This window comes from Ictidomys tridecemlineatus, chromosome 3 (assembly GCF_052094955.1).
Source record: "Ictidomys tridecemlineatus isolate mIctTri1 chromosome 3, mIctTri1.hap1, whole genome shotgun sequence".
Taxonomy (NCBI): Eukaryota; Metazoa; Chordata; class Mammalia; order Rodentia; family Sciuridae; genus Ictidomys; species Ictidomys tridecemlineatus.
The window spans coordinates 78,298,739-78,312,117 of NC_135479.1; the positions used below are offsets into that span (position 1 = coordinate 78,298,739).

General features: G+C 32.9%; 1 protein-coding gene across 4 annotated transcripts in view; it reads right to left on the minus strand.

Annotated features, from left to right (window-relative positions):
- Pik3r4 (phosphoinositide-3-kinase regulatory subunit 4) overlaps positions 1–13,379 on the minus strand; it is a 70,195-nt gene that overhangs the window by 22,314 nt on the left and 34,502 nt on the right. For all 4 annotated transcript variants that reach the window (XM_005327000.5, XM_078043294.1, XM_040269802.2 and 1 more), the window contains 4 exons: positions 9,450–9,651; positions 7,438–7,628; positions 6,234–6,444; positions 3,688–3,853 (listed from right to left, as the gene is read on the minus strand). In XM_005327000.5, the coding sequence (XP_005327057.2) occupies positions 3,688–3,853; positions 6,234–6,444; positions 7,438–7,628; positions 9,450–9,651 (770 nt within the window). The remainder of the gene's footprint in view (positions 1–3,687; positions 3,854–6,233; positions 6,445–7,437; positions 7,629–9,449; positions 9,652–13,379) is intronic.

The following is a 13,379-nucleotide window of genomic DNA, read 5'->3' on the forward strand; positions in this document are numbered from 1 at the left end:
AAACTGAGAAGCTAAAATGAGCCAGAGATAAGATAGTAAAAGAAAAATACATGGAAAATATAATTTAGAATACTAAAAAATCTGTTGAAAAATCTGTGCAAATTTTTAAAGAATAGCAATTTTTCAAGAATTAGTCCCTACAAAACAAACTGAAAGTTCAACTCAAATAAGGACAGAACTAAGATCCAAGTAGTATAAATAAGCAATCGTAATTCAATGAAAAAGTTAGGGCTGGGAATGAAGAGTTAGCCAAACAATGCACTCCCCTCCACGCTAGGAGGGGTATCAGTAGTCATAACATACTAGTAACAAAAAAGTACATTAGTTTCACCAGTCTTTTCTACCACCAGCTGCTCTGTGTTTGGCTAGGGCAATAATGATTGCATCCTCCTCCCTCAGGAGTCCATGAAGGCATCTGGTGAAAATAATACATTCTGTTCCCTTGCCCTCTTCTCTACCCTGGAACTTGGATGTAGCCCCTCCAAAACAAGGCACAGTGCATTCACAACAAGACAGCAAGTGTTACATCAAAGTAAGAGAACAACTGTTTCCAGAAGAGATCCATCTCCTAATCACAGTACAAACTTCCCAAAGACTATAAAGTAGGCTCAATTGCCAAAATTTTGGAGATACCAACTGTCTGAAATGTTGACACTGGAATACTACTGCCTAACATATGACACTAGGATACAGAAGGCATGATTCTGATGAAAATCATTTGGAAATTAACAAGAAGTGTTTTTGTAATGTAAACATGATTCCAAGTTCATTTTTGAGAAATTTACTTATGTTAATTAAACTTATCCTCCTAATAAAAGGGACAATTAACATAACTGATGATAATAGCAAAGAACCATCTGGAAAACAATTATTAGAGTAAGTGTTTAAAATGTTAATCAAAATGCTAATAGTGATTAGGGAAAAAAAGTAAAAGAATTGTTACATGAAGGGATTTAATGGGAAAAGACATAAGGGAACATCCTGGTATGATGGTTACAGTCTGTATCTTGAGAGGGGTGCAGTTGTAGACATATATGTGTTTGTGTGAATTCATGAAATGGTTCACTTAAGATCTGTATACTTTATTAAGTATATATATACTATTGTATATACATTATATCATATTATATACTATTGTATATATATATATCAGAAAAATACACATAAATATTAAATTCTCGTTAATAACATACATACTGAAGTTTTTAGAGGGCATATACTAATGCCTACAATGCGCTAAAATCATAAAAATAAAAGTGTAGCTCTGTGGTAAAGTGCATGCTTGACATGCATTGAGGCCCTGGGTTCAATTCCCAGCACCAAAAAAAACAGGACTTATAAGAGGTAGATGAACAGGTAAAAGACACAACAAATACAGTAAAATTATTAACTAAAGAATTTGAGTGGCAAGTACCATGAAATACTTTCAACTTTTCTTCCAAGTTTGATAATTTCATAATAAAATGTTAATTTAAAAATGCTAAATATACTTAAGGATTCTTTTATTGACTTTTAATTTATGTTCTGACCAAGATATAATACATATAAAAATTAAATCATAGTGCAAAAACACAGAATTCTTTTTTAAAAAAAACCCAATCAGCACGAAATTTTATCAGGTTGGTACATAAGAAATAAAATTTTAAAATTATTTTAATTATCAAGGATATTTTGTTGTTTGTTGATTTTATGATTAATTACGGTCAATGAACTGATTACAAAAACACCAGAGATTCCCCACATCCTTTTAATGTAGACACAATTCAATTCTGATTTCTAGTAGCTTTCTTTTTGGAACAAACTATACAAAAAACAAATAAGAATACAGTGGAACTGTAAGACACAGACAGAGGAAGAAGAGAGTAGAGACAGACTGTAAAACAAGGAGGTATATAACTATAAAGTTGTACAAATCTAAAATAATTACAATAATCATATGTATCTAAATTACATTGTACATATTTAGTCTTAAGAATTTCAAGTCATATATTATCTCCTTGTCTATAGCAGTGGAACAATGGTACAGTATTTGTTACTAACTGGCTATTCTATCAGTTTTTTTACTTTTCTCTTGCATACATCATCTAATCTCTTCAGCAAACTGTGACAGCTCTACCATTCAAAAATATTCAGAATCTGAATCTGAATTACCTACTAGCTGCACTGCTACTACCCTGACCCAGGCTACCTTCTTCTGCTGTACTAATATATAGACTCCTAACTGCTTTTATACTGTCCTTCTTCAATCTATTCTTTTTTTTTAATATTTGACAGTAGAGTATATTTTGAAATATTATATACATAGAAAAAGTATAACTTGTTCCAATTAGGATCACATTATTGTGGTTGTACATGATATGGAGTTACATTAGTAGTATATTTATATATGAGGATAGGAAAGACATGTCCGACTCATTACACTGTCTTTCCTATTGTCATCCCCCCTCCCTTCCCTTCATTCTCTTTTGTGAACTTCTAATCTTCCCTTTCCTTGTTGTGGGTTCGCATCTACATATCAGAGAGAACACTGTGCCTTTGGTTTTTGGGGACTGGTTTATTTCATTTAGCATGATATTCTTTATTTCCAACCATTTAGTGGCAAATGCCATATTTCATTCTTCTTTATGGTTGAGTAATATTCCAAAAATACATGTATGAAGGTGTGAATTTGGTGTCAACATACCTTATATACAGAGATATGACAAATTGTGGTATAAAGGTATATTAAGAATTGTGATGCAAAAAAAAAGAGAGAGAGAGCTCATATATAATGGCATAATTTGGCGTGAATATACTTTTTATACAGAGTTATGAAAAATTGTGCTGTGAATGATAATTATGAATGTAATGCATTCCACTATTGTCATGTATGTAAGAAATAAATAAAAAGAAAAAATATTCCATTGTATATCTACACCAATCCATTCTTTTTTTTTTTTTTCCCAATAGTTGGACAGAATACCTTTATTTTATTTATTTTTATGTGGTGCAAAGGATCAAACCCAGGGTCTCGTATGTGCAAGGCGAGCACTCTATCGCTGAGCTACAACCCCAGTCCCTACACCAATCCATTCTTAACACAACAGTCAGAGTAACTGTGCTGACATCTAACATAGATCATGTCTTTCCTCTGCTCACAACATTTACAACAGCCTGCAAGACCCTATTTAATTTGGCCTTACCCACCACCTCTTCCTCTTACTTGCTCTATTTCAGCTACACAGGCCTTTCTGCTATCTTGCACACACCCCAAATGTTTCTCCCTCAGGCCCACAGAAATTACTGTTTCCTCTGCTTAGAACATTTTTCCCCAAGTTATCCTCATAGCTCTTCCCCTTACTTTTTTCAAGGCTTTCCTCTAATGTCATTTTTTCTCTGTGAGGCATTCTCTGGCAATTTATTTAAAATTCTATCTATCCCACCCCTCTCACATTCCCTTTTCCCTTTCCTACTGTAATTTTCCTCCATAACATTTTTTTTCATCATCTAACACAATATTTTACTTATTTATATTTTTTACTGACTGTCATCTTTCACTAGAAGGTAAACCCCAAAGAAGTATGATTTTTGCCCATCTAGCAATCACATAGCCCTTGCTCCTAAAACAGTGCTAATTACAGAGTAAACACTCAGTAAGTATCTACTGATTTGAATGAATAAACTGATCTTTCCTGATCATATGGTTACCTAGTAGTAGTGGTCTTCCCCTCCATTTTTTGACTGTTCCAGATTTTCACTGTGCCATCATTTGAACATGTTGCAAAAAGTGAGTGTTCATCGGAGACTCTAATTCGATTCACAGCAGATTTGTGCTCATGAAGATGTGCAACTAGTAGCCCTTTAGGACGCCACCCTAAGAAAAAGCAAAGGAGTATAACTTAAATTGTAGTTTACAAACACAATTTTCCCCTTACTCTGAGCTATAGTGACCAAGAATCAGCTTAAGAACTTAAAGGGTACTGATAGCTAGCCAATATAGAGTGGTCTACTGAACTATGACAGATAGTTATTTTCCAGAATCTGAGAGAGCACAACAGTCATTTACTACTAAAAACACTGAATTCTGATCCAGTAACATGGGGAAATGATTTTCTTAGCCTAGAGCACAGGAGGCACAGGAGAAGAAGTGGCCTGAGCATCAAAGTCTTGAAAACTTCGTTCCACCATACCTTAACTGTGTGACCTTCGGCTACTTAAAACTCATTGAACTTTTAATTTCCTCAAATGTAAAATGAGAGGTGTATTACTTAACCCAAAGGATAGAAATATGAATAAACAAGATATATTTAAGAGTCCAGCACTGTCCCTACAGTACAGTAAACATCCCAATGCTGGCTGATTTCTCTCCACCTGCAATCTTGTATTCTATGATACAAACACGTAAATATAAATAGTATTATAAATTATAGCCTCAAAATGTTTATGGGCTTTACAGTACTTACTTCATGACATCTATAACTTTCTACATTATTTATATATTCCTTTGGGGTTGATTAATTTTGTCTACTAAACTATAAATTCCCTGAGGCTAGAAACCATGTCTTACCATTCCGAAACAGTTGCAGTACCTAGCATAGGTCCCTCCCTGCATGACTATCTTCAATGTTTGATCATTAACCATTTTTTGTATCAAATATAACATTCCATAATGTTCAATATTATTTATTTTAAAATAAAACAGAAAGTTATGCTGAAGATCATACTGTACGGAGTGTCAACAACATGCCTAAGTGACAACAATGTTATTTTAGAAATCATTTCTTTTCACCAAGAAAAAAAAAATGAAACCAAGATTATTGCCAAATCTGATGTAATTTAAGATTAAAAACCAAAATGTTTTCCCCTTGAACCTCAATGGTCACTTGTGTGGGAACAGGTGAATGTGATTTTTAAGAAGAATATAACTAAATTTGAAAGTAACCAAAAAAAACTTGGTAATAAAGTCTAGATAACTTGCCAGCCTAGGATGAACATTTCCCTCTAGAGAAAATCAATTTCATACAACCGCTCAGGTGTAGAAAGAAAAAACTGAGATCCAACACAATAGTCACTGTACATTTCTTATGCCACAAAATTTGACACATTTTCTCTGGTTACCAAATAAAATGTACAACTTAATTCCACTTATAAAGACAGATTATATCATAAACGTAAATTGTTTATGGTCTTTTTTCTGTTTTTTTAGCTGGACTGGTAAATAATATTGACTTATATCACAGAAATAGCTTAAATATTCCAGGATATTTATTTTAATTAGAATATTTATGACTAGAGATGATGTTTACCAATTAAAATTTTATTTTCTAAATCTTTAAATCACTAATCTCAACCAGAATCTTCCCTGATCCACATGAAAAGCTTGTAAGAATTCATAATTTTTAAAAGTCTACACATAAGCATACTACGCATTTCTTCTGAGAGTTTTCCAATTAAATTTTCATTAAGATGTAAATTCAGAAAATCATTTTTTAAATCTACAAATCAAATAATGAAGAGTAACTCTGCCACATTATATGGGGCGTGACTGTTAACATGGCTGAGCCACATTTTCATCTTATTTCTAAATTTCTTTTAGAGCTCAGAATATAGGAAGTATTTTCCCAAAATCTGAATGTTAATAATTGCTAAGTGGGGGGTCTATATGTTTTCTTTTAAAAAAAATTTTCTAAATGTTATACCTTTTTCTTATAGAATATTAATAGATGAAAATGTTAAACTCTCCAGAATTCAAAAGCAGTTTACTACAAAAAGCCTGACATTCAATGAGAAAGCAGCATGAAACTAGGAAGGTAAAAACCTGGTACTATAAATGGGGAAAATGAAACACAATTGAGCTAAATTACTGACTGGCCAAAAATATGACACTGCAAGTTGTACTCAGAGCTAAAAAGATCCAAACCCCACAAATAATGACTTTAAGATTTCTTACTAATTGCTTATTTCTCTGGGTTTCCCAAGTGATAGCTTTACCCTTACTTTCTTTGTCAAGTATAAAGTACATGTTGTCTGATAAAGTATATGTTAAATATCTTTTATCTGAAATGCTTGGGAGTAGAAGTGTTTCAGATTTTGGAAGTATATGTGAGCACCTCTCATGAAAAATTAATGAGAAGAAATGATCCAAAATCCTAAATCTGAGTTTAAGATTTTGGATTTTCAGATCAGGGACACTCAACCTGTATCAGCTTCCTCCATTACATTCTAAGATTAGGCACCCAGGCTGGAACTTTTACCAGGTGGTGGTGGTTTACTCTCCCATTCAGCATTTTCCATCATCTGCTTAGCTATCCTCTCAGCATTGCATTGCTCCCGCTTTTGTTGTATGAGCTGCTGAAGTTCAGTCTTACAAGTTGTGATCCGAATCTGGTAGGTTGATGGTAAAACTGTACTACTTAAAACCTGTATTACTGGTTTTTTATTTTGGACATTTGTTACTTCTGAAACCTGCAAAATAAATAGAATTATATGTATTTATGTCCTAAGTCAAGTATATGTGATGATAAAAATGGACCAATGTTCTATAAATGTGTTATACCAACTTTTTATTCTTGCTAATATACCAATTTTAAAATCCATTTAAATACACTTTTTTCAATGAAAACCTACAGTTAACTACAAATGCTACATTTCTTTTTGTTTTCAAATGCTATATTTCTAAACTTCTCCATTATATTAAAACATATTTTAGCACAAAAATAACATTAGACAAAAATTTTTAGTGATCTAAGTTAAAATAAGATATGGAATTTCAATTTATCAGTCTGTTTCAATGGATATTTTTCACTTAAAATATGATTGGCTAGGGAAGAGTTGCTTTATATTACGAACTAATTAGACATATATAAAAATTATCACATGTATCACACACAGAAAATTTGGGACTTCTTCCCAGAAGTATTCTTACTACTATGTTACACTAGAGAATTAAAAAAGATTTAAAAGGTTAACTGTAGCCAAACTGTAATCACAGTTCATAACATCTTTTACGTTCATTTATTTTTTTCAGTGCCGGGAATTAAACCCAGGGCCTCATGCAAGCTAGGCAAGCATTCTACCATGAGACACATCCCTAGCCCCTCTGTCAACAACTCTTAAATGAGACCTTTTTGATGATTTTACTAACTAGATTCCTCCTTGGCTTAAAATTAGTGAACCCATCTTAGAAAGAAGTAAGTCCTCCCTACAGGACAAGTCACCACATTGATTTTCTTATTTTTTTAGTTGTAGACGGACAATATCTTTTTTGTTATCTATTTTTATGTGGTGCTGAGGCTCGAACTCAGTGCCTCACACATGCTAGGCAAGCTCTCTACCACTGAGCTACAACTACAGCCCACCACATTGATTTTTCCAGTAAAGTACACAGACTTTAAACATCAAAAATAGCAAAACAGAATTCAAAGAAATAACCAAAACTTCTACCTAGGTAACAGTTACCTGTGGAGAAGTTGACAAAGGGACACAAATGCCTGCAGAGGACTCAGATCGTCCTGGAGGCTTCCCAGTCTGAATCACTTCCTGGTCACTTCCTTTAGGCAGGGTTTGTGGGATGTTCGCTGGTTCCAGTGATCCAAACATGCTTTTCCATTCCTCATTTACATTTGAGTCTTGTTTTACATGTTTTCTAGCTATGAAAATATATTCATAATAGTTTTGTCTGAAGGTGGCCTTTAAAACTAAAATGGGTTTTTACTATACACCCCTCCTTTTATTTTGGAAGGAAGGCAGCAATGGACTTCATAACCTATCTGTTCTTTTGGATCTCCACTTCACTCATTATATGTTTCAACTCATTAAATCTCCCTTCATCTCCAGAACAGATGGAACAAATGAGCTTTCAAGATTGTGAATAATTAGTCCTAATTATTTCTAGTTTCCCAAAGCTAGCTCAATTTCAAAGTAACCACTTTATCTAAATAAACAATAATAAAAACAACTTTTTCATGTCACTGACCACAATGCAGTACATGCCCTCTCTACTCCCATATCAGTGATGTGGGAAATATAAACAAAAAAATGGAAGAAATTAAAAAATCAATTGCTATGTAGCTAGCATTTTATTTTAAAAATAAAATGTCTTTTATTTTTATCTTTATCCAATTATAAAAAATATATTAAGTAATACAAAGTTCTAGCACTACCAAAGTATATTGTGAATTGCTCCCCAGAATTCCAATACCCTGATGCAAAGTCCTAACAGGACCTCAGATACTTTATAGTTTAAAAATATACTATCTATATTATTTAGTAAAAACAATACATACTGTTGGAAAACATGCCTTTTCCCCTCCTTAACTAAATGCCTTGAACATTAACTTGACCATTTCCTCTATTAATAGATATTCATATTACTTCCTTTTTCTTTCTCTATGAAGTCTTATTTATATATGTTTCTTCACATGCCTGTCAGTATTTCTTAGGATAAGTTTTCAGAACTGAAAACAAGTCAAATAGGAAAGACATTTTAAATTACAGCAGCTAACATTAAAATGCTTTCTAATAAGAATATATTCAATTTATAATTTCAACAAGTATATGAAAATGCTTACTTCCCTATAATTTTGCTAACACTGGGGTATCATTGGTCTATGCCAATTACACAGGAAGAGAAAGGAGCATCTCACTGTTTTAATCTGCTTGTACTTTATTATTTACCATTTCATATGTATGCCTTTCAGTTCTATCAGTTGTCTGCTTAAATCCTTCACCCTTTTTGTTTTGGGGTACTTGCTTTCTTATTAATTTTTATAAGTTATTTATACATTATGGATGTAAATCATTAAGATACAAATACTTCATCCTAAATTTGGCAACTAGAGTTTCATTTCAATATAATTCATTTGCTATCCTCAAAATCTGATACTAGAACAGAAGAAATTTTAAATGCATGTACTTGGTAGTCAATGTATCAGTGGAATAAATATGCACAAAATCTTACAAACTTCATACAATCAATGTCAATGTCATCAAGATCTATAAGTTCCAAATTTAAAAACTTCAAATGACTAACGATTCTCTGGTCTCTACTCTTCTTATTTCATTGTTAATAACAAAGCTGTCCTTTTAAATTCACTGGGCATCACTTACTAATAACAAAGTAGAAAACTTTACTTCTTTTTACATAGACTACTGGCTGTAAATTGGTGGTTAAAGGATTAAAAAATAGAATTTCACCTTCAATCACACACTTCCACAGAGGCAACATTACTTTATAAAAGTATAACTTTGGAAGGCCCCACTGAGATTGGACGGGTCACTTAATCTTTTAACTGTGAGTTCATTTCCTCTTGTTTCCTCCCCAGCATCTCCCTACTAAGTAATGGAGCCACTGCATTTGAAAGTTCTCTATCTGGAAAATGGGGCTTTTATTCTATTATTAATTAGTTAAAAACAACTCTTATATACTAACAAGATAAAGTAGTAAGACAAACATAAACAAATGTACTAACCCCGTTTATCATCTGGTTCTTGTTTGGTTTTAACAAGATCAACTTGTCTCCCAGTTATCCCTAAAGCTGCCAAGTCAATTACACCTTTCTGACTACTATCATGAAGATGGCTCTGGTCTATTATATTTGCTTTTGCTCTATTAGATTTCATCATGAAGTCTTTCAGTGCCAGAAGTTTGTCTTCCTCTTCCTCTGTCATTCCCTAAACCAAATAAAACCATACATTTCAGGTTATTTTCAAAAGTCGTAACAACAGGACTCAGAATGACTAACAAAGGAAGCATCAACCACCCAATTTAATATAAAAAGAATCAGAATCTTGAAATGATGTAAGCAAACAAAAGAGAAAAAGTATTAATAATGAACAATATCTCTCTATTGGAATCTCCCACAGCTCTCTTTTAGGGCACTGTCTACTTTGTATCATAATTTATATCTTAGCTTTTTTCCTAAATGGCAGCAAATATAATTCATTCTTGATGGAACTGGAAACTATGCTAAGTAAAATAAGCCAGTCTCCAAAATTCAAATGTCAAATGTTTTCTCTGATATGTGAAGCTAATCCAAAATAAAGGGCAGGGGGACTAAAAAAAAGAAAAAGAAAAGAAGAAATATCAGAAGGAATAGACAAAGGAGAATGAAAGGAAGGTGGGACGAATGAGATAAAGTCAGTGAAATGAATCTAACTCTCCTATGTATATACATGAATATACCATAGTGAATCTCACCATCATGTACTTCCACAAGGCATTAATTAAAAAAAAAAAAATCAGTCGAGTAGAGGGAAGAAAATAGGCGGTGGGAGAAAGGGAGGTGAAGAGGAAATATTGGAAATTGAATTAGGACAAATTATATTCCATGCTTTTATAATTATGTTATAGTATTCTATTGTCATGTATAACTAAAAAAAACAATAAAAAATTCATCCTTGACATTTTCAAAGAACTTTACACAAAGTTTGATGTCCAGTAAATCTTTAAAATTGTAACTACTGAATAAACAAACATTTATTATCTAAACAAAAATTATGAACATACAATATGAAGCAAAAGAAAGTGTATCACTTCAACCTTGCTCCTGTTTGTGTTGAGAATACTAAATGAACCAGGCACAGTGGCACATACCTGTAATCCCAGTGGCTCAGGGGGCTGAGTCAGGAGGATTGCAAGTTCAAAGCCATCCTCAGCAATGGTAAGGTGCTTAGCACCCTAAGTGAGAACCTTGACTCTAAGTAAAATACAAAACTAGGGCTGAGGATGTGGCTTGGTGGCTGAGTGCCCTTGAGTTTAATCCCCAGAACAAAAAAAAAAAAAAAAAAGAGAGAGAGAGAGAGACTGTAGGTGAAGGCATTCTGATATCTAAAGCATTCTACATTAGGAAGTGACAGAAATTCTGGCTGAACTACTAATGCTAGCATCATACCCAGAACCATCCTACATAATAGCTATTGTCAGAATGCCTGCATTCAAATTCTAGTACCATTAATCTGCAAATGTAACATTTTTGGAAATTTCTCTATTTCTCTGTACCTCTATCTACAAAGTACAGATAATTACCTACAACCACATTGTAAAGGGAAACTTTAATGCAATAATCCACCAAAGATATTAAGAAAGGGGTAGACTAGAAACACTAATAATTAATTCAATAAACAAGTTAAATATTCAGGTAAATGTGGCTATTCTGCATTTTCTTCTTTCCAACCATCCACAGAATTCCATAGTATATCTTTATTATACAAATAAATAAAATAAAATGTATCATGTAATAAAACTGCAGTTTCCCTAAGGCCTCTAGCTACAATCCCACTACGGTTTAAAGCAATATTCACAATTCATTTGCACAATGTGACACAAACCAATCCTAGAAAGGACAGAAGTTAAGATTATGGGATAAGATTATATTTAAGCATAATAATCATAAAGGAATCCTTGACCAATTTTTAACAAGTATTAACCCACCATTCTAGTTTCTTTTTACTTCTCCTCCTAAAATTCTGGTCAAGAGGACAAGCTTACAGGTATAGTGAATTCTACTCTTTTTGTCAGTCTGTGTTTTAGTCAACAAAAGGTAGGACTCATAAAAAGAAATGAAGTACTGATACATGTGACAATATAGAGGAACCTTGAAAACATAAGACCACTGAAACAAGCTAGACATAAACAACAAATGTTGTATGATCATATTTGAAATGTCCAGAATAATTAAATCCATAGAGACAGAAAGCAGATTAATGGTTCTCAGGGGCAGAGTGGGAGGGGAGAATGTGGAATGAGGATTAATGGGCATGGGGTTTCTTTTGGGGATGATGAAAATATTCTGGAATTTAACAGTGGTGATGGTTGCACAACTGTGTGAATACACTAAAACACCAAGGAATTGTGTACCATAAAAGCATGGTATGTGAATTATATCTTAATGAAAAATGTTAGTAATGTACCATTGGGAGAGGAGAGGGAAGCAGCAGACAAGAATATTTCAAGAAAGAGGCAGATGCAATGGCACACAACATAATCCCAGCAACTCAGGAGGCTGAGGGAAGAGGAATAGAAGTTTGCGGTCAGCCCGTTCAACTTAGCGAGAACCCATCTCAAATTAATAAATAAAAAGGGCTGAGGATAAAGTTCAGTGGCAGAGCACCCCAGAATTCAAACCCCAATACTGGAGGGAGGGGAGAGAAGATTTCAAGAAAGGAAAATTATAGGATAAAGTTGTCCATGACCCTAAATATACAAATACTTAATAAAGTATCAGCAAAGTAAATCCAATATTCATGAAAACATTTTACATAATTATAGATTGTATAGTTAATATTTATGATTTGTATAATAAAAATAAAATCATATATATACACACACTATGACACAATTATGTTTATTCCAAATATTAGCACATTAATACAAGAGAAAACCCATACAATAATCTCAGTTTATTTAAAAAAGACATTTGACACAGTGACTTGGGAGGCTGAGGCAGGAAGTTTGCAAGTTCAAAGGTAGACTCAGCAACTTAGCAAGGTCCTAAGCAATTTAAAAACACCCTGTCTCAAAATTTAAAAAAAATTAATAAAGGACTGGGGATATGGCTCAGTAGTTAAGAAACCCTGGGTTCAATCCCAGGTACCAAAACAGATAAAACAAACAAACAAAAAAAATGTCATGGTGGTGCATGCCTATAATCCCAGTGACCTGGAGGCTGAGGCAGGAAGATTGCAAGTTTGAGGTTAGCCTCAGCAATGCAGCAACACCCATCTCAAAATTTTAAAGAAGGGCTAGGGTATTGCTCAGTAGGAGAGCATGACAGTTCAATTTCCAGTACCAAATAAATAAGCAAATAAATAAACAAATAATTTTAAAAGTTAAATCAGTAGCAAAATCACATTAACTGGCATAATGTTGAGAGCTTTCCCTCTGAGATGAGAAACATGGATGTCTACTATCATCAATTCTGTTTACTACTATTAAAGATCTCCTCAGTGACTTAAAGAAGGCAAATAAAATCATTAAATTGGAAAAAACGAATATTCACACACTATGTGACTAAGAAGTTACACTCAAAAGAAATACATAAGCAAACTATTAGAACTAATAAGTTTTATGAGTTTGCTGGATATAAGGTCTGTATAAAAAATTTTTCATATGACAATTATAAACAAAAAAATGTCAGTTTTAAAAAAATCAAATACCCAAAGATTTATAATAAAAGATGTATAAAACTTTACAAAATAAGACATACATCATTACTGAGACCAATTAAATAAGACCTAGTAATATGAAAACATATACCATGTTTAGGAACTGAAAAAAATCAATACTGCCAAGATGTTAATTTTTTCCTATAAATTCAATGAAATATCAACAATATACCAACAGAGCTGATATGAAATATCATATGGAAAATGTATATGAAAATGTAAAAGACCAAGGAGAG